The 21,791-nt window shown below is 36.3% G+C and overlaps 3 protein-coding genes across 6 annotated transcripts in view; all 3 read right to left on the reverse strand.

Moving 5' to 3' along the window:
- Nucleotides 1-166: 166 nt before the first annotated feature.
- On the reverse strand, nucleotides 167-6,736 carry LOC115428657 (glutathione S-transferase A-like). Its single transcript, XM_030147813.1, has 6 exons — nucleotides 6,483-6,736; nucleotides 4,076-4,141; nucleotides 3,879-3,984; nucleotides 1,722-1,840; nucleotides 1,547-1,635; nucleotides 167-1,458 (listed from the first exon to the last, which is right to left on the reverse strand). Exons 1-6 carry the CDS (start codon nucleotides 6,648-6,650, stop codon nucleotides 1,326-1,328), a joined length of 681 nt encoding a protein of 226 aa, XP_030003673.1. The 5' UTR covers nucleotides 6,651-6,736; the 3' UTR covers nucleotides 167-1,325.
- A 3,357-nt stretch (nucleotides 6,737-10,093) lies between these two features.
- On the reverse strand, nucleotides 10,094-15,404 carry LOC115428658 (glutathione S-transferase A-like). Its single transcript, XM_030147814.1, has 6 exons — nucleotides 15,085-15,404; nucleotides 13,709-13,774; nucleotides 12,082-12,187; nucleotides 10,511-10,629; nucleotides 10,341-10,426; nucleotides 10,094-10,257 (listed from the first exon to the last, which is right to left on the reverse strand). Exons 1-6 carry the CDS (start codon nucleotides 15,250-15,252, stop codon nucleotides 10,125-10,127), a joined length of 678 nt encoding a protein of 225 aa, XP_030003674.1. The 5' UTR covers nucleotides 15,253-15,404; the 3' UTR covers nucleotides 10,094-10,124.
- An 88-nt stretch (nucleotides 15,405-15,492) lies between these two features.
- Nucleotides 15,493-21,791, reverse strand: part of fhod3a (formin homology 2 domain containing 3a) — an 81,887-nt gene continuing 75,588 nt past the window's right edge. For 3 of the 4 annotated variants that reach the window (XM_030147806.1, XM_030147805.1, XM_030147803.1), the window contains 6 exons: nucleotides 21,026-21,216; nucleotides 19,759-19,963; nucleotides 19,605-19,628; nucleotides 18,615-18,825; nucleotides 17,003-17,167; nucleotides 15,493-16,923 (listed from right to left, as the gene is read on the reverse strand). In XM_030147806.1, coding sequence (XP_030003666.1) covers nucleotides 16,841-16,923; nucleotides 17,003-17,167; nucleotides 18,615-18,825; nucleotides 19,605-19,628; nucleotides 19,759-19,963; nucleotides 21,026-21,216 — 879 coding nt within the window. In that variant the 3' untranslated portion in view covers nucleotides 15,493-16,840. The remainder of the gene's footprint in view (nucleotides 16,924-17,002; nucleotides 17,168-18,614; nucleotides 18,826-19,604; nucleotides 19,629-19,758; nucleotides 19,964-21,025; nucleotides 21,217-21,791) is intronic. The other variant, XM_030147804.1, reaches the window with a different exon arrangement.

The raw sequence follows: 21,791 nt of genomic DNA on the forward strand, positions 1-21,791 counted from the left end.
CAGCTCCTGTCATCCTAAGCCCGCCTACATGTTCAATAAAGATCTGAGATTAAAACTCAGGTCTTATTGAGCTTTTGAAATGATGCATTTACCTCTTATGTGCTGATTACACAATACATAATAGCACTTGTGAAATTCCAACTTTTATTCAGACTCATGACACATCTGGGGCTTTGCCATCTCGCTTTATTTGACTTAAGTGCAGACCCAGAATGTCACTTTACAATGCAGTTTGTTCAGAGAGCTCAATGGACATGTGTACATAGGAAGTCAGATGAAAAGAGCAAACTTTAGTTTCATAGAGGCTCACCTGGGATCCACTGTGGCCTGAGTCCTACAAAAAAAGTCATGGTTATAAGCAAATGAGAGTTATTTGTTTAGTAGTTGAGCCAACATCACCTCCCATCAGAACACACACTTTATGTAAGCACACTGGCATCCACCTGCAGAAGAAACTGACACAAAGACTATAGAACAGATACATAGAAAAGTTTAAGGGTTGAATTGCTTTTAGTGGTAAAAGCAAAGTTAAACTATTTGATAGAGTTCTCATTGTGAATTTACTTGCATTACAAAATCAAATCAGGAGTTTCCAGCTCTGCAGGCCATATTTGATTAATTTATCCAACACTCCCACTCTGCAGAAATGTACTTTGCTCCAGCCATGAGCCACTTTCACAAACCCATGACACAGACTACAGACACCAACACACACTTCACAGACAAACCACTGATTGAAATACACAACTCTGACATTCCCTTAAAAGTAATCCATAATCTTTTAACTTTTGCCACATAAAAAAATGCAAGATTGGAATTTTTTTCTTAGTCAATAAAGAAAGAAGTGCAACCATCTTTGTTTAATTGATTTTCCATCAAATAATTATAGGACATAAAAGTCCAAATGTATTGTGTAATGTATTTTCTATTTATGTATTTATGCAAAAAACAGAGAAACTTTTTTTTGGTAAATGTATATGTGTGAAAACAATTAAACAATGTGATCTCATCCCTCTGCCTGTTACTACACAGAGATGGAATGTTGAACAGTGTAAAGTACCAGACGATTATTGGTAAAGAGAGAACACTAAGGGCAGATAAACTTTTTAATGTTTAACCAATCAATAAACAACACACAAAACCTCAGCTACTGTGGCAGTAATTTATAACAGTCGGCATCTTTCACAACATTTTTAGCTACTTAGAAAAAAAAAAAAAATCAACACAATTGACGTATCTAATACTGAATGTGGTGAAACTTTTCATCCAGATCAAACTACATCAACATTACTGGGATCTGACCGTTAATTGGGTTCTCTTAAATCTTAGATCTCTTTCAGTGTGTCCTGTCCTTTTGGGTTTTCCAGCCAATGAGGCGGCCAGCTGGCTTTAACGCTGGGTCGATCCTTTACCAAAGCATGATACTCTGCCAGTTTGGGATAACGCTCTGCAGATAACCTGAGGGATTTAAATAGAAGACATGCAAATTAATCTTATACTGCAGGTGTAATATGGAGGGGCTTCTTTTTTTTTTTTTTAAACATACCCAAATCTAAACAGTGTGGCCACTGTTGGAAAGATTGTCACGTCTGCCAGTGAGAAGAGTGGTCCAGCCAGGTAAGAGCCTGGGCCCAACTAAAAAAAACAAGACAGGATCAAAACGGAGCACTGGGTGGGTCAGGGAGTGTTTGGTTTGCAAATGTTTGTGGTGCAGACACTACCTTCTCCAGGTAACTCTCCCACAGTTTGAGCTCAGTGGCCAGAGCTTCTTTGTTTCTGTTTAGAGCTGAGTCATGCCTCTCACCTTCAGGGACAAACCAGTCATAGTAGATGACGGCATCTGAGGACAAAGGTTAAGACTGTGTAAATGGACTGGACTTATGCAGGTTCATTCCACAAAGCAGTAACACACAGGCACAAAATGAGGTGTGTAATCTCTCTCTTCTTGGAGTTTGAATCTTCAATCTGAAAAGCATATTTAGAAACCTCTATTTCAGCATCATAACACACCATTCACATGTGAACAAGAGGTGTAAAGGTAGAGAAAAATATCAGTTTCTGCAAAATATGTGCATTAGTAGTCGCTTTTCCATTGGACATCTGCGCAAAACTTTATCGATATTTACTAAATGTCGAAAAAACAGAAGTGTGTGATGTTGGATTTTCCATTAAATCACAAATGCGATGATTTATTTATTTATTATCGCAAGATGACACGAGAAGTCCTTCCATAAACATGGCGACGAATACAAATATGATGTTGATTTACAGATATATTCATTATTATTATATATTACCCCTTTATCTTGTACTAAATTAAAAAAATGATTGGGTTTCCTGGTGTGTCCACACATACAGGGGTTGGACAAAATAATGGAAACACCTTCACCTCAAGATGATAATGCCCCAATCCATACAGCTAGAATTGTTAAAGAATGGCATGAGGAACATTCTAATGAAGTTGAGCATCTCGTATGGCCGGCACAGTCCCCAGACCTCAACAGTATTGAGCATTTATGGTCAGTTTTAGAGATTCAAGTAAGATGTCGATTTCCACCGCCATCGTCTCTAAAAGAGTTGGAGGGTATTCTAACTGAAGAATGGCTTAAAATTCCTTTGGAAACAATTCACAAGTTGTATGAATCAATACCTCAGAGAATTGAGGCTGTAATTGCCGCAAAAGGCGGACCTACACCATATTAAATTATATTTTGTTGATTTTTTAAGGTGTTTCCATTATTTTGTCCAACCCCTGTATACCACAACATGTTTCTTCTTTGTCTTTGCTTGTTGTAACATCCGTCAACATCTGTTTTTTTAATTCACCTGACTCTAGTTGCGAAAAAAGATCTTTCCATTGCAGTTTTGCGTGGTATACCATTTGTGCTACGCTCGAAAAACCACCTCTTGCCAGTGCAAAAACTTTTAATCAAAAAATGAGACTTTTAGCGAAATTGTTGTTTTTCCGTTAGGTAAATTTTTATGCACAACTTATATTTGCGCAATTTGAGGGTCAATGGAAAAGTTACTAGTGTGTACAGGGCATCAATAATCCCACCCCTGGACTACAGAGCTCTTGGTTCTAGACCCAAAAAGCACTGGTTCTTCTCTGAAATAAGCTTTCCTGAACAAGAGCTGGTTCTTTTTTTTTTATTAAATCTTTCAAACATACAAAAAAAGTAATACAAACACTGAGACATACAGCAGGGGTATAAGACGCCACAAAACAAAAAACAAACAAACTCCACTATGTAGTTACCCAATCACTTTGTACACATACAGACACATTATCCAGAGTTAAGGTGCATTGTCAGCTGTTCTACATAAGAAATAAAAGGATGCCATAGCACAGTAAACTTCCCCATTGATCCATTCAATGTCTATCTAATCTTTTCTATTTTAAGGAAACACATGGCATCACATATCCATCTGCCAAAGGAGGGGAGTTTGTCATTCTTCCAGTTTAAAAGAATGAGTTGCCATGCTAAAAAGGACGAGTAGGCTATACTATTTAATTGCGGCCTTTGTAGTGGGAGATCTGCTAATGATACACCAAAAAGTCCGATAAAAGAGCAGGGGTCAATGGTCAGACCAGAAATTGCGGAATACGCTTTAAATATTGAAGACCAGAATGCAATTAGACCTGAACAAAGAGCTGGTTCTTTGTCTGAAACACAAAGAACTGGTTTGACATTAGGTCCCGGCTCTGAACCAGCTACAGAAAAGCCTCAGTGGAAACAGGTTTACGTGTATGTCGTCTTTCGAAAACCCAACTATTAACTGTTCATTAATTGTTCATTCTATATTTACATAATTGCTTAATTATGATAAAAAAGAGCTACTATGACAATGCCATCAAACAGGATTTAGCCTCTTACTGAGTTTTTCGTAGAATGGAAGACCTTCAAACATGCGCTGGTACATCAGGGCCTGCTCTGCTGGACTGTCTGGGATCAGTTTGTTTCCTTGGGACTTAAACTGACTCTGTTATCCAAAAGAAAGCACACATAAACAGATGCACAACTGAACATCTTCACACTCCACATGTACTGTCTATAAAGTTGATTTGCCTCACCTCCAGGTAAAAACAGGCTCCATAGGATTCATTCACTACGTTGTCTCCATGTTTGAATGTGGGAAGCTGAGAAATAGAATAATTCTGTTAAACACAACATGTTACTATGAGATCAACCATTTGTTTTCATCAGATTAATTAATTCCTATTACAGCATTGTTCATATTGGAGCTGCTTAGGAAAACCTACAGTATCAAATAGAAAGATGTTAGATATTGCAGAACTTTTCATAGAACTGATCATTGGCTTGGAGGCTCAGGAACTACTGATCCTATCAATATGTGTAAATAATTCAGGTAAAATGCAGATTCTCAGATTTTCAGTGGCATCAGATGTGTCTTATTTGGACATTCAGAGGCTCTGTAGTGAACGTGTAAATGCTGTAGTCTTCTATAAATTTGATTAATCAATAAAACCCATGTTATTAGGCAAATAGATGCATGTTTATGTTCAGTTAATGAGAAACTTTGCAAAAAACAGGTCACCTTTTCATCAGTTTTCACTGATATATTCTCTGAGGTTTTATGAACATCTACGTGGTCAGTAAATGGGCCTGGCCATGCAAAAGTGAACATCAGGGTCAATTTATTTTTTCTCTAAAACAATATTTTTGATTACTCAGTATGAAAAACATATATCTCTAGTTTCTAAAAATGTGTTTATTTAATGTATTTATTTATTTGCTGCCACGTATACAGAATACAGTGTAAATTAAGAACAGTAAAGGTTGTAAATGAATGTATACAGCATAAATTCAGAATGCAAATAGCAATGTGTAAATATATATATTCAAAATATATGCCTGTGTCTAGTCTCATATTTCATAAATATCAAAACCTATAATGATTTTGAATGTTATTTATTATAAAAACAAAAAATAAAAAAAGAAGAAAAAAAAACACAGCAGAAAGATGTGTATTAATTAAATATAGTAATAAAACATATCAACAAAAACTGATAATTTTATCAGTATCTTAATAAAATCTTTGATTATTCTGGTGCATCACACTGAACAAACACCTCACTGTGTTACTTTTTTGGATTTTCACTGCATTACCATGAATTAATGTTTTTTTAAAACTAAAATAAAAATATCAGTTTCATTTTTGGATATAATGTACTCTCATATATTAAGAAAGTGTGGTATGCTAAATATTTGCACTTTCCTCGAGGAACAGCACTTTTTGGTGTTTTTTCCAAACCTCGAATAACAGCTGTATATTTTTCCTCACTTCGTTATTTTGTCAATGATGATAAATTCATGTTTTTATTAAATATTTGGTGATTATTCTTTAATGGCATATTAAAGTACTAGCTTAGACCTACAATTTGAGCTATTATGGTTGCGGCTAAATTAATTTTTAAAAGCAGATATGGAATGATTAGTACTGGATAGAGCTGCAACTGATTAATCGATTAGGTGCTTGAAGCAAATGCAAAAATTCACGATTGGATTAATCGACTCGAATTGATTGAAGGGAAATATTCTACAGGGTGTCCCATAAGTCTCCATACAAAGGAGACATAATACATTCCATACATATATGGTTCTAACATGTATTTCTTTATATTTCTTTATAGTTCTTCAGCAGTGGAGGACACGCATTGAAATGTGTTCCCGACAAAATGGCAGTCATATAGAGCATATTATATAAATAAAAATGGTTTATGTCAAGAAACGTTTATTTTTCCTATGTATGGAGACTTATGGGACACCCTGTATTGCAGTTTTCCTGAATTGAAGCTTCTTTGTGCGTCACAATAAGTGTCCGTGTGAAACACAACAGTGGAACCAATATTTAAGAGCAGAGAAATGACGGAAACAAAGCTTTGAGTCAGGAGAATTGTGGTTGAATGATTTTTTTTGGATCACTTTGAATCGATTAATCGGTTGCAGCTCTAATACTGCTGCACAGCGCTTTCTCACTCTCTTACTCTCTTGAATTTCAGTGAAAAAATGCAAAATGCAGAAGATAATTTTATGAATGGTGATAAATCATTAAGGAAAGGTTAGATGTAGAGAAAAAAACATCATGTTATAGTGTTTTTACATGATATTCAACTTTTTAATAACTCCGTCCTGCTCTTATTTCATTTCTTTGGTTATGACTGCCCTCTATGGTTCTTTGAGTGAAAATGCACTTCAGTACAAACTTATTTCACTGTTTGGTTACCACATGTCAGCAGAAATAAAGTGGATTTCCTTTTATTGTTGGAACAGATCATACGGTGTCACCAAGGGCATCTTAAAAACCTAACATAATGAGGCTCACTTTGTAAACAGATGTCACAGATAAAGCTGAGAGCCGTGTCCAGGACTAAACTGACAGGGGAATGAATGTCTTATCATGTGCCCAGTTCTCCTGTGGTGTCCATGTCCAGGTGTGTTTTGGAGTGCACCTCCTACCTGTCCCCTGGGATTCATATCTAACACTTCTTGGGACTTATGCTCCATTTTGTCGAAGGAAAGCAGTTTGCTGTTGTATCCCTGCAGGTTCTTCTCCTCCAGAGCTATCATGACCCTCCAGCAGGGAGGAGAGCCGGTGCCCCACAGCAGAGTCATGTCCTGGGCCATTGTTGTGGATTTTACACCAGACCAAACCAAACTCCTGGGCTAAATCGCTGTGTCAAATGGGTCCGTGTCTGCGCATGCGCTCTGATTAGATCTGCGCATCAAACAACGGGACCGCGCTTCTCCTCCACCAGTTAATAATGTGTCATTCAAGACGGGATGACAGCGCACACCGCCATCTAGTGTCTGGATGAGTACCCTGCAGCTAATAGTAACTGTAGGCAAAAGCCCTGTATATATGGAAGAACATTTAGGTCACGATGAGGGAAGAACACGCCATTAGTAAAGTTGAATGAATGAATGAATGAATGATTTTTTTTTTTTTAATTTATAGAATTTTTTTTAACCCTTTCATGCATAGTGGTCACTACAGTGGACAGTTATAGGGGTTGGACAAAATAATGGAAACACCTTCACCTCAAGATGATAATGCCCCAATCCATACAGCTAGAATTGTTAAAGAATGGCATGAGGAACATTCTAATGAAGTTGAGCATCTCGTATGGCCGGCACAGTCCCCAGACCTCAACATTATTGAGCATTTATGGTCAGTTTTAGAGATTCAAGTAAGACGCCAATTTCCACCGCCATCGTCTCTAAAAGAGTTGGAGGGTATTCTAACTGAAGAATGGCTTAAAATTCCTTTGGAAACAATTCACAAGTTGTATGAATCAATACCTCGGAGAATTGAGGCTGTAATTGCCGCAAAAGGCGGACCTACACCATATTAAATTATATTTTGTTGATTTTTTAAGGCGTTTCCATTATTTTGTCCAACCCCTGTATTCTACAGCTGTTCTTTTGTATATTCATTAATTTTGTTGTTTTAGTTCCATATCAGCCAACACAGTGGACACTTATGCATCATCCTATGCACTGCAATTCAGACCATTATTGTACATTTGCTGTTCTTTATAAACCTAATCTGCAGTGATATGTTTAAGTGTAAAAAAAATTGCTTGATATTGTTATTAGACTGTAATAACAGCTTTTTTTTTTTTTTTAACAAAATGGTTGGGTTTTTTTGCGTTATTACCTCCATGGAGTGAGTAATAATTAGTATTAGAGTATGTTAAAATGTGACAAAACATCAGATTAGCAGCATTAAATATGTTTTCAGACAGTAATATCTGTACATACAGGGTGGGGAAGCAAAATTTACAATATTTTGAGGCAGGGATTGAAAGACAGTGTATGACCAATTAGTTTATTGAAAGTCATGAGAATTTATTTGCCACAAGAAAATTTACATAATAGAAAATGGTTTTATTCTATGTGTCCTCCTTCTTTCTCAATAACTGCCTTCACAACTTGCGCAAGTGTTCCTCAAATATTTGGATGACAACTTCTCCCATTCTTCTTTAATAGTATCTTCCAGACTTTCTCCTAATAGTTTTGCTCATAGTCATTCTCTTCTTTCCATTATAAACAGTCTTTATGGACACTCCAACTATTTTTGAAATCTCCTTTGGTGTGACGAGTGCATTCAGCAAATCACACACTCTTTGACGTTTGCTTTGCTGATTACTCATATGGGCAAAAGTTTCTGAAAAGGTAATGGATAATAGTGTTAGGTATGATTATGACATCAATATATGTTTGGTTTCAAAACAATTGACGTAGTGCCTGCTGAGAAAAAACAACTAAATGTTCATTGTAAATTTTGCTTCCCCACCCTGTACATGTTTCTTTGCTTCAAAAATTAAACACATGGTGTCCAGCTGAGTGGATATTTTTGCAGCTCCAAGAAAAATAAGTTCATACTTTTTTTTCCAATTGCATTGTTTTTTTTTTAATGCCTAAAGAGGAATAAAAACATTCTGGAAAAAAAATCTTGATTAAAGTTCTCATAATTCATGCATGAAAGGGTTAAGAAAGCCATAAAAATATTTGACAATAAAACATTTAATTTCCACCACTGCATTGTTTTAGATAAATATAAAAGTCTTAATTTTAAGAATTTTGTGAATTTTAAAAATGCGTGCCTGATATTTAAAGTCTTGCATGGACTTGCCTCTCCTCCCTTGACAGATTTGATCAAATCCTGCTCTGTCAGTGGGCTGGTCACCAGGGCCACAGCTCCAGGAGACTGAGGTGCCACGCAGGCACACTACTGTTGGACAAACTACACTTTCAGTCACTGGAACTGAAAATTGGAACAGTTTACCACTCAACATAAGACACTCACAGTCATATGCTTCCTTCAAATCACAACTGAAACATTGGCTGAAGAAAAACCAAGCCTGTGACTATCAGTAGATTGTCCTCACTGTGTGTTTTTATGATGTTTTGCCTTTTTATCAACTGTCTGTCTTGTCATCTGCCTAGGGACTACAGATGGAAATTAGCACTGCTGCGACAATCTGACATATTTACAGCTGCAATTGTTATAGATGTTCATTAATATGCACTGTCCCTAATAAATAAATAAATAAATAAAATAAATTTAGGAAAACAAAAAAAACACAATACAACCACCAACAAAAGCAAATGCCTGAAGCAAAATATTAACATTAGATTCAATTCAATTCAATTCAAAAAAAGCATTTACTTGTTCCCGGGGGGCAATTTAAAGGCACATATGAGCCCTATGATTACACACTTTTATGTAGCCAAACAAATCACAAGAAAATCTAGTAAAAATTTGTCAAAAATAATAACTCACAATCTCAAATATTTCTTAATGTTTACAAAGTAATGACTTAGTATCTCAAATAATGAGAACATTTCTGAAAATAGTGCATCACTATCTCAAAATACTGTGAAAGTTTCCTCAAGTAAAGCCTGAGCTTGTATCTAAAATCATGAAAGTGTTTGTCAAAATAATAACTCAGCATCTCAAAATCATGTGAAAAGTTCACAAAATAACAGATTTGTATGACATAACATTAAACTGTCCTCAAATTATGAATTAGTTACAAAAGTAATGAGAGTATTTCTCATGATAATGGCGTTTTCTCAAACATTTTGAAACATTTACAAAGTTATTTCAAAATGAGGAGAAACTTTCAGAAAGTACTAGATTGCTGTCTCAAAATACTATGGCTTAGTGTCTAAAAAATAACATGAAAATAATGACATGCTATCTAAAAATAATAAAGATTATTTTCAATATCTTCACGGTGAATTATTCCTAAAATGATGATCATCAACTCAAAATAATGAGAAGCTTTTCACAATGATGGGTTATATCTTAGAATACTGCGAACCATTCTTCAAAAATTAGTTACTAACTGAAAATAATATGACGCATTTCCAAAATAATGGATTAATATCTGAGAGCTAATGAGTTAATGTTTAACATCACTGAGATACTGATTATATTTTTTTTTATATATTTTGAGAAGGATCTGTTTTTCTGTAGGAAATAAGCATCAATAAATATAGAGTCTTTATGGAAAATGATATTTTATTTATTACTGTTTAACAAACCAATATAATAAAGTGGTGTAGGAGATACAAAGTGGTCTGTGTGTTTCAGAGGTCCTTCAGGTTGTCAAAACCCTGTGCACTGGGCAGCCACTGTGGCGGCCAACTGGACTTAATGCTGGCTCTGTCCTTCAGAAACCTGTAGTATTTGGCCAGGTTTGGGTAACGTCCAACAGATAACCTGAAGAAAAAAAAACATAGTCATGAAAAAAACAAACAAATCAGTGGATTAAAAACTGCAGGCAGAGCAGTTACGGTACGTACCCAAAACGAAAAGCAAAAGCAATGTTTGGAAAAACAATCACATCAGCCAATGAGAAGGCTCCAGCCAGGTATGAACCTGCAGACACCTGAGGAAGAGCAGGGTATCGTCAGCATAGACTGTGTGTGTGTGTGTGTTTTTTTTGTTGTTGTTGTTGTAGATCATCCGTTACCTTCTGCAGGTAACTCTCCCAGAGTTTGAGCTCAGTGGCCAGAGCTTCTTTGTTTCTGTTCACAGCTGAGTTGTGTCTCTCACCTTCAGGGACAAACCATTCGTAGTAGATAACAGCATCTAAGACCAAAATAAAGCAGAAACATCAACGTCTTGAACTTTACTTCAGTTTTTCCACTTTCTGTTTCCTTATGCTTTGACTCCCCTGCATTTTAAAGGCAAATGTTTCATTTTCTTCTCCACTGTGTCATCTGACACTAATACTTACTTTACATTTTATCATTTCCTTTCTGTCAAACGTTCCTTTATGGGTCGAGGAAAACCAACCTCTTGTGACCTCATTTAATTGAATGTATTTATGTATTTTATTTATCTAGTAATTAATTATTTTATTACATTGTATTCTGCTGATGACGGTTTCATTATTTTACATTATATTGCATTTTATAATCATTTTTAATTATTCTACATTTTATTTTATTTTTTAAACATCATGAGATCCAGAAAAGTACAAGTTTTGGCTTTTTTTATTTAAATAATTGCCTATATTGGAAACATCATGAAGCAACAGTTTGTTTGTTTTTTCAGATTTTTGAAATAACTATGGAATGTCCTTTGTGGTGGACTTTCTTTTTGTTATAAAGCTGTGAAATTCTTGTTCACAAACATGGACAGAAAACCCATAGCTGGGTCCCAGGAGGTTATATATTATCTTATTTTTATGTATTTGCCATTATAATTTATTGTATCTTTATCTATTACATTTTCTGTCCCACCAGTAACCTGTTGTCACTTATATGGACAAAAACAACGGTGCCAAATCACACCTACAGTTTGTAGGAGTTCATATTCCTGTTTGTTTGAAATATAATTATGACAAAAATGTTTGTTACTAATTATCATGATAAATGTTAAATCAATATTTGAAGTTTAAAGACAGAGTTGAACGAACTGGATGGTTACTTTAGGTTTAAAATTATTAATTATTGTCAGAATGTGACAGATATTTCAGAAATCTAGAATTACAATAATTGCAATGATAAAAAAAAAAATGACATGGAGTAAAATGAAGTAAAAACCTCCTTTGCAGAGGATAAAATCAGCCCTAAAGATGGAATAAAAACACAATATTTATTGCATAATAAAATTATATTATGACATTTCTTATTATCATTTTGTTGCTGAGCCCTGTCAGTAATGAGTTCAATGTGTCCCATTATTTTGTCTGCATACACTGTTGCCCATGAAATTATAATAAAATATGTTTTACCTCTTCTCAAGAAATGGTTATGAAAATGTGATTTATTCTTAATAGATGAAGTGTAATGGGACTCAGTATGTAATCATTGTGTATGCATGTGTATAAATAAGAATAAAAAGAGGAATTTGTCTGAAAACACAATTATTCCACATTAATGGGCAGCAGTGTAGTTTATGAACTGCACACAAATGAAGTGAAATTGAACAATTGATTGGATTTTTCCTGCATAACTTTTTACAGTGTTGGTATTGTATAGTACTTATGTGACTATCCAAACAGAGGGAGGTGAAAAATGTTTGTGTTTGTCGTACTGAGTTTATCCGTGAGCGTCAGACCCTCCATCATGCGTTGGTACATCAGTGCCCGCTCTGCTGGACTGTCAGGAATCAGCTTGGTGCCCTGGGACTTGAACTCATTCTATTACAGCAGAAGAAAATATAGAGAACATAACGATGACACCAAGTTGGCACCGTCCTCATAAAGTATCATTTACTTCCGATTACCTGAGGCCCTTGTGTGGTGTTTTTGTCTGTGTGACACATTTGCAAATGTACCTTTTTCAGCTTTAAACACAGTCGCTAATTTTCTTTAAAGAACATGATAAAAAAAAAAAAAAAAATCATGTTTTGTGGTACACTATGACATTAGCGGATCTCTGAGACGTAGCTAAAAATAGATAAACACGGGAACAGAGTCAGTATTTTCACAAATCAATTGATATATGAATAAAAATACAGGAAAATACATAGATTACTGATGTGTTAATTGTCACCCAGCTCAGAAAATTTACAGAACAGACATAATCTGTGTAGTGGCGCATATTATTGTTACTTTACTACATGTATTGTCTTCATTGATTTCTTTCACAAATATTACATCTTCCCACGGTCATAAATGTTGTCTAATAGCTTGAACATCTTCTCAGTGTTTCATATACTCTGACAGACATTGAAAACCTGTCACCTCGAGGATTTGAGTGTATTTTACTATGTTTATTCTGTGAAAAATAAGAAACAGGGTCCTGACACTGGTCCTTCCCATATGTGTGTATCATCTATGGATCACAAATAAAACCAGAGTGTTATGACTCTCTGGGATGCACCACCCTCAGTTAAGCCAAATACATGGTGATGTGTGTTTTAGGCATAATATGGTTACAAAGTGCAGTATCATTTACACAGGATTTGGATTTATATATAGAATACTTGTACAGCACTAACCAGTCCTTCATTTCTAACCCAGTACTAAATGTGAACAGTGGTGCTTTTGACTTTTGATAAACAAAATAATTGAAGCGTTATCTGATTTGAGCACTTATACCACTGTGAATAGATTTAATGAATACAAATAAGTGGAATATACACTATAAAACACAAGTTTTTTTTTAATTTAGGTGCTTTTTCACTGATTGTCAGTATGTATTAAGCCAAAAAAAAAAAGCCCCTTGTCCTAATATTTAGTGTTAGCTTTATTTAGCCATTAGTTTTGTTTATGACATTGTTTCAATACGCTTAAGCAGTGCCACAACTAGGTATGTTGGGTAATTATTTCATCAGACCACATGACCTATTCCCATTGAAACTCAGTCCAATCTTTATATTCTCTATCAAACTGATGGTTGTTTAAGAAACAAAAAGCTACTCACTGCATCAGTTATAGTCATGAATTTGATGTAGATGAAACAAATTAATCACTGAAAGGATCGGAACTATTTAATGGGTTAAATCCACCTGGGAATATAATTTAATTTAATTTATTTATTTGGCCCGGTGGTGGATTTCAGTCACTGATCATGAGTCTGTCAGACCTGTGAACGACAGATTTTTAATTAATTTTTTATAAGAATGCAAACAACACACAAGGGTTAAGCTGATTAGTGCAGCAGTGGTGCAGGACGTTACATTAGTGTGTTATTGTTCAGTCAATGGGATGTTTTACCTCCAGATATAAACACGTTGCAGCTGATTCGTTCACTATGTTGTCTCCATGTCTGAAGGCTGGCAACTGGCAGAATGAAATGACAACACGTTGGAATAAAGAAGCAGGTTTCAAGCTGTGCAGACAAAAAAACTGTCCTAATTTCACTGTGTCATTTAGAAAACAGAGAAGCACTACTGACAAAATGAACATATTCAGTCTTTGTCACTTTTGTACATTTCTCAGAGCAGAATTAAAGTTCTCACAACGTTCTTCTTCCTTCCTCCACATCATCTTGTGGAGGAGCAATTTGTATTTTTTAACAAATCACACATTTTTTAGTCCTGCAAATGTAAATAAGTCTTCTGTTTTCTATGTTACCTTAAAAAAGGCATTTTACTGGTACTCTGGTTTGTCCAGTTGGAAAAATTCCAACAGTTTCTGAAACCTGAGATGTTGTGCCTTATGGACGACGCTGGCTCATTTCAGAAATTTCACTCATGTCTGTACTGGAAGTTGGCGAAGAAGCCATATTAGCAGTATTATAACATGCAGTACATTTTAAATGACTGCAACAAACACAATGCGGAAATGGCTGAAATGCAGAAACGGCTGGAGGGAAGTGGAGCCCCAGCCGTTTCCGCATCCTGTTTGTTGCAGCCATATGATATCATATAGTTACACTGCTGCTGCCAGGCGGCTGCGTGAACCTCCGCTTCCCACAATGCATATCGTGACAAAATTTCAAAGATGCCTGAGTTACCTCCCGGCTCTGTTTGTAAACAAATGGCTTGTTTATGGTGGAGTACACTTTGAAACTGTTCACAGTGAGGGAAGAGATTCAGCTGAGTAATCACAGAAAGACTTAAAGATTTGTGATTCTTAGGCTATGACTGGGGTTTGACAGATTTGATGAAAAATTGGTGACGAAGGTCTTCCGCAGCTTTAAGACATTTCAGGTTATTTACACTTTTTAGTAAAAGGACTGGATAGGATTTCATTTAACTTCACTTTTTTACTCTACAACAAAGAGAAAAAAAAATTGGAGTTTTTATTTTACTGATTTTACTGGTCTGACCCACTTGAGATTGAATTGGTCTGTATGTGGAGCTTGAACTAAAATAATTTTCACACGATCATTTTAATATGTTCTGTGTAATTTTTACATTTCACAGATTTATCCTACAGGCCAGATTGGACTCTTTGGTGGTCCAGTTTTGGCCCGAGGGCCGTATGTTTGCCACCCGTGCACTAATCCATTGTATGGCGCTGTCTGTACAACTTGTGTTTTTTAGAGAATTTCACATATTTTGCAGACATAGAGGATGATTCATGAGCTTGTACTTGACTGTAGTGATATATAGTACAGTAGCATATTCAGGCTGAATCCACAGTACCTGCCCTCTGGGGTTGATCTCCAGGACTTCCTGAGATTTGTGCTCTCCTTTCTCAAATGACAGCAGCTTGTGTTTGTAGCCCTGCAGCTTCTTTTCCTCCAAAGTGATCATAACCCGCCAACAGGGAGGCGACCCGGACCCCCACAGGAGATTCATTGACTTGGCCATGGACACAGACAGGTAATACTGACGGAAACCTGAAAACTATGGCAGTGAAATGAGAGGACACAACTTTGAACTGTAAGCAGAAGTAGAGGAGTTTATGGTCTCATTAATCCAAAGGTTGGTCAGTAGCGTCACACCCACCTGATCTGAAGGCTCAGATCTTCACTCCTCTGTTTGTTAGCTTTTTTTAATACACATTCAGGCATCTGACTTTACAAATGACAATAAACATCAACACTTATCTCACTGGTTTCTGTATTTTTATTGCAGAATGTGTATACACAGCATTTCAAGTGAAAGTGTATGCAACCCTGGCTGCATGATCAGCTCACTGAAGCGTGAGCGAGGCCGGCATTTTATATGAGATATTATCCAAACTGTCCCACAACTTGTTCAAGTTCATGAAGTTCAATGCGACCGCTGAGTCTGTTACAAATCCAGCTCATAAACCGCCGCCCCCTTTGAGCAACATGTTGAATCCTCAGCTGACGTCTTTCTATTCATTTTAAATACAATTCACAGAATAGCCTCTTTTCACACCAGACTATAATACAAGTTTCTACAGAAATTACAAAAATAATACAGAACATGAACCGCACTACACATGCACACTGTAGTACTACGGTATATAGTACTTCGCAGCTATCAAGGGCATTTACACATTTAATGCAGGAGTCTCTGCATGTCCTTCAAAATAGATTAAATTCTTTTTAAAAAAAAGTCCTAATCTTTGTTTTCTTTTTACACTTTACAGACAGTTCCTCTGAGATAAAAACTGTGTTCCTTTTCCTTGAATATTCATCAGTCACTTATTTCACCATGACAAAAATTGAGAGAAAGTGTAAGGTGCAAAATGTCTTTTGATGACAAAAGGACTATCTGAGCTTTGCAAATAAATACTGAGAACATTTAGCCAGAGTAAAAACTGTGTCCATGGTGCATACAGTTTCAGTGGGATATAACTACACCTGTGAATGTGACATTTGAGACACCTGTGAAGTAGGAGGTGAATGAAACACTAGAGATGGCGAAAAGGTACAGCGCTGTCCCTTTAAAATGAAAGGCACTCATCAGACTGAAAACCTTTCACGTTCCTACAAAACACATGTACGTTTGTCACTTGTCAAATGTGCAGCTGCAGAAGCAAACATTTACATTTTCACAAAGGATGATTTGCCTCGTTGTTAGTTTTGACATTTGGGATTCTTTAAAACTCTTTCCTAAACACCTCCTGTTAATCTTTACAGTCAAGATTCACAGCTCAAATAAATGGTGACGTCGACAAACAGAAAAGATCCCTTTGTTCTAATAATGTGCTTAAAATACATTTCGATAAATAACATGATTCCAATTAGTGCAGAGGCTGTATCACCCAATTTCGTTCATCAGTCCGTATCTGACATTCTGGTTCTGTTCCTTTTCTTTGACTTCCGTTTTTCTTAAAGACACTATCATGGCTGCAGCTTCGTCACTCAGACACATCAGGCAAAATTAGCAGCTGGTAACAACCTAAGAGGGACTGAGACTGACGGACGACAAAACGTTAAAGACGTGGCGATTAATCTGTGTGGACGGGCAGAAGGGTGGACGGTCACATCTGTCCGTCTGGAGAATCGGCTAATCCTAAAGCAAGTGCTTCTTCTGGGGTCAAACCGTTTTTCAGAGTCCGCCTCACTGTGAAGAAAGGAGACGAGGGGTTAATACACGCCCACTGTTGTCCTCATGGAGAGCATCCTTAGCGTTCAGATCTTACGTGATTTGCGGTTGGCTCTGGACCTCCTCCTCTCTCTGGGCTGGGCTCTGGTTCCTGGACCCTGAGTGGCTGATCTGACTATACGCTCCATGATCTCATCTGCAGCATCTTCTCCACAGATCTGTGCATCCTCCACAGCTGGTGTCCATGTCTGTGCGGTGCGGCCTGCAGAGACCGAGCAGAAATAGAGAGGATTAATGCAGGGTTTCTCAACCTTTTTTGAACCACGCCCCACTAATAGTATCATGAGCCTACTGGTGCCCCCCCACATGCCCCCAAAAATTTGTGGGACCGGAGGAGGGAGGGATTCTAAAAGTAACGTGAAGAGGACGTGGTGGGTTATATAGCTCTGTAGATAAAGCTGTGAGAAGGTCAAAGTGAAAGTCAAAGTGGGCTCCACTATCATGCATCCACTATCACTATCATGACCTACCTGCTGCCCCTGGGGTGTGTGTGTGTGTGTGTGTGTGTGTGTGGGTGGGTGGGTGGGGGGGCAGGCAACGTTAACCCTATTTTATAATGTTTTGTTTATTTAGGTGTAAACTACATGTTTCCTTTTTTTCATAACTTTTTTTCTACGTGTTTCTGAGTCACACTGAAGAACAATGATACGCATTTTATAAGTTTCATCAAATGAAAGAAATATATTAGTAACAAATGACATTAATGCACTATTCAAATCATGCAAACCTCTGAGTTTCTGCTTCAGTTAGTTTGACTAGTCAGTGAAACTAAAGTGTTAAAACATTAAAGTCATACAATAACAAACAATCAAATAAGTTAAAGCAATGGTAGATGAAGAACTTCTGTGTTCTGTGTTAGAAAAATACAGTTTTTATCAAAGGAGTCTGGTAGTTTTGAACAGAGATATACAGCTTAACTTAGATATTAACATTAATATCATCTTGAATGTCATAGTAAACATAGTTCTTGAAGGTACAATTGTCAAAATATATGTACTGCTTTCTCAAAATGTGTTATTTTGAAGTGAGATGGTCTAATAGTACAGTTTGATGTAGTGCCATCTAATGACCTGATCACATTCGCTTGACAAAATAACCAATACTTTTTGCAATCTCTCACCAGCTCAAGTGCCCCTAGTTTAACACTTGATTTGTCCCCTGGGGAGAAATAAAGTTTTCTGAATTGAATTCCTTTCATGTTTGACTCATGTTTGAGTGCAGACTGAGCACCAGTGTTGACAACTGTCTTCAATGAAAAAGAGCTACAGCTGATAAAGGTCATGGTACTATGTCACATGGTAATTTCAGGTACGTTTTCATGCATCTATTAATATTTGAGACTTTCTGGTTCACTAAATTAGCATCTACCCTCCTCCACATCACTGGAACCTCATAGATTGTTTTAAAGTAGAAATACCACAAATTGCTCCTTCAACAAATGGCCAAAAAAAATTGAAGTGCTGTGACCTTACTATTGATTTTTCTGTTTTCTGTGTTTATCTTTTGTGAAATAGAAAATTAAAAGTCCAACTATACAAGAAAAAGCAGTGTTTTGTTAAAAAAAAAAAAAAAGAAAGAAAAAAAAAAAAGGATGGCTATGTCAAAAGGTTTAACTTAGAGCACCAAGTGATGCAGACAATAACGCTCACCTCCCCGTCCGGGCCGTGATCGTGTCCGTGTGCGGAGTCCTGGTACACCACTGGCCTCCTTGTCTCCTCCTGTGAGGCTGGTTCTCAGCACCGCCTTCATGTGCTCGTGCTCTACAGCGTCTTCAGCGTGGCCCAGACCCTGAGGCTGCTCGCTTTCCTGCTGGCTGCCACTGGGGCCGCTGTTGTTGCTGCCTGAGCCATAGCGGCCGGACTGATTGGGCAAAAAAAGTAAAAAAAATATATCCAAACTTCCAAATTAAACAATTTTTGCATTTTGACATCGCCCACCGACAACTGAAGCATCACAGAGAATAGTCAGAGCAGGCAATACATAGCTGATTTTATTAACCCATAAAGACCCAAACATTCACCAGCGACCAAAACCATCTACTGATGTAAACTGCTTAATACCTGTTGATCCACCAATTTTGTCAATCCATGTAAATAATTGGTATAAATGCAGTTTGTCATCTTTTCATAGTCATCAGATATGACCCATGTCAGAGGCTCCGTAGTGAACGTGGAAACACTATCATCTCCTACAACACTGATTCACCAGTAAAACCCATGGAGCATCATCAGTGACGGTGGATGGAGACACTTGCTTTTACATTCAGTTATTCATATATTTTGCTGAAAAAGTCCCTTTTTCTTCAGTTTTCTTGTTTTTTGACAGAATAACCCTCAACTTTATTCTGAGCTTTAATGAACATGATCAGGGAATTAAACATAGGAAAACACATGATTTTCATGAGGAAAACCCCCCCACAAATATTATAATAATATAGTGATAATTGCTAAAGAAAGGTTAAATAAAGAGAAAAATTAAGTTGGGAACGACCACAAAAGTAGCAGTAGTCTTTATGGGTTAAATTATCTTATCTTTGATTAAGAGTTTTTTTGGTAAAAACTTGAGTGTTCTAGTCTGGATTAGCTGTTTGTTTCATGCGTTCAGACAAACATGCAGACAGGCAGCACACATGGTGATACCTCACTCTCCTCTTCATCATCAGACTACAGGAGAAAAAAGAGCCAAAGAAAAGAAAAGGTAAAGAAAAGCACAAGAGCTGCAGTGGATTTGGAAAAAGAAGAATGAGAAGATAAAGCTGGAAGTATGTGAACTGTGTCTGTGTGTGACACTCACAGGAGCGTTGACATCCATGATCATTTTGCCTCTGGTCTTGTTGCGTTCACGGTGGTCGGCCCTTTTCTGTTTCTGCTGCAGGACGCGGTCACGGGTAGTTCGGTACTCTAGAGCAAACTCACTGAGGATTTTACTGAAGCGGTGGACGCTGATCTCTCTGACACTGTAAGGAGGATGACCAAGGTACAACAGGAAGGAATGGAACCTAGGAGGAAGAACAGGGTTTAATATGGTAAATGATAAAGTAGAAACACCACCACATGTCACTGTATGTGTCCAACAGCTCAGAAAACTCAGGTAATAACGACTATATGAAGAGGAATTTAGTTTTATATATATATATATATATATATATATATATATATATATATATATATATATATATATATATATATATATATATATACATATATATACATACATACATACATACACACACACACACATATATATACACACACACACACACACACATATATATATATATATATATATATATATATATATATATATACATATATACATATACATATATATATATATATATATACATACATACATACATACACACACACACACACACACACACATATATATATATATATATATATAAAAATAAAGTTCTCACTATTGTATCCTACAACACATTTAGGTTAAATTTGGTCATAATTAGCAGATGTTTTCTTGTGAGGCCACAGCAGCATTGATCTTCAATTTCTGATCATCATATTGTAATTAATGTATCCTTAAGTCTAAATGAATTGAAATGTTTGTGCTACTACAAGTAAAATGACCATGACCATGACCACTGCTATGAACATTTGCTTTTATATTTTTATGCCTGTGTCTGTGTATGTAGCATGTGTGTGTGTGTGTGTGTGTGTGTGTGTGTGTGCATGTGTGTGTGTGTTTTATACCTGGGTATGTAGCTGTGTGGGGTTTTTTTTCCTATGTATTTTACTTCTGATTTTATTGTAAAGCACTTTGTGAAATTTTCTGCAAAAAGTGCGATATAAATAAACTTTATTATATTATTATTTTTATTATTATTATAAAATATGACAAAATTCTAAAATCGTAAATACCTTAAAGATAAAAATGAACAGTAACAAAAAACTTAAGTATTTTGAGACTGCATGTATGCATATGCCATATGGTATTTTTTACAGACTAATCCCTTCAAATTGTCCAAATATTAGTATTTTTCCGTAAATGAATGCAGTGTAAACAGACTCTGGGGTGGAATGATTATTGTGAGGGCCGCCACCTGTTGATGATCCTGCGGTGAACTATCTTGAGGATGATTATCCTCTCTGCACAGTCTTTAAGGAAATCAGACATCTTCTGCTTTAGCTGAGGCTTCATCTCGTGCTTGGCAATCACTTTCAGGTGGTCCCATGATGCTTTGCAACGCCGTTCCATCTGACACAGGTTCTCCTGCAGCTGATCAAAATCCACCTGGTGGAAGAGATGTTAACATCAGGGACTTTCTGACCATGGAACCCTGACAACAATAGGATTATTCAAGTGGTCTACTAGTATATTACTGCTTCTTAAATTAAGAAGCGGATTGAATTCTCTCTTTTTATGTACTTGATATATACTTAACAAAATACTTAAGTACACCTGGCTTGTACTGAAAAGTATATGGCCTCAACTTGTATGTAATGTTTAGATCAAGACAAAATAAAATTTTAAAAAGTAATATTTAGCACTGTTGTGCACAGATTGCCTTCACTGAAGTTCTCTACCTGAACTGTTTTTCTTATAATCTTGTAAACTTGCATGCTCATATTGTAATGTTACACTAAACATATACTTTCATAAACTCTAAAGTAGGCCACAAGTATATAGCTAGTACCCATAAGTTCACAGTGTAGTCAGTGCACAAAATAAACACTCATGAAGCTACAGTCATGGTCAAAAGTTTAGTCAGTAAAACAAATTTTGTTTTTGCAACCTTTTATATTTTTCTCTTTACATTTCTTGTGTGTTTCTCAGGCACACTAAAGAACACTTAAAAGCGTTTTATG

This window comes from Sphaeramia orbicularis, chromosome 11, assembly GCF_902148855.1.
Source record: "Sphaeramia orbicularis chromosome 11, fSphaOr1.1, whole genome shotgun sequence".
NCBI lineage: Eukaryota > Metazoa > Chordata > Actinopteri > Kurtiformes > Apogonidae > Sphaeramia > Sphaeramia orbicularis.

Bases quoted from the DNA above. Each gene is read 5' to 3' on its own strand.
- LOC115428658 (XM_030147814.1), bottom strand. From the start codon at position 15,252: ATGGCCAAGTCAATGAATCTCCTGTGGGGGTCCGGGTCGCCTCCCTGT. The intron at 12,188-13,708 runs GTAAAACATCCC...CTGCTGTAATAG, and splicing joins CAACGTGTTTATATCTGGAG to AATGAGTTCAAGTCCCAGGG. The intron at 10,630-12,081 runs GTACGACAAACA...TTTTGGTCTTAG, and splicing joins GACGCTCACGGATAAACTCA to ATGCTGTTATCTACTACGAA.
- LOC115428657 (XM_030147813.1), bottom strand. From the start codon at position 6,650: ATGGCCCAGGACATGACTCTGCTGTGGGGCACCGGCTCTCCTCCCTGC. The intron at 3,985-4,075 runs GTGAGGCAAATC...TTTGGATAACAG, and splicing joins GAGCCTGTTTTTACCTGGAG to AGTCAGTTTAAGTCCCAAGG. The intron at 1,459-1,546 runs GTATGTTTAAAA...TAAATCCCTCAG, and splicing joins GCCACACTGTTTAGATTTGG to GTTATCTGCAGAGCGTTATC.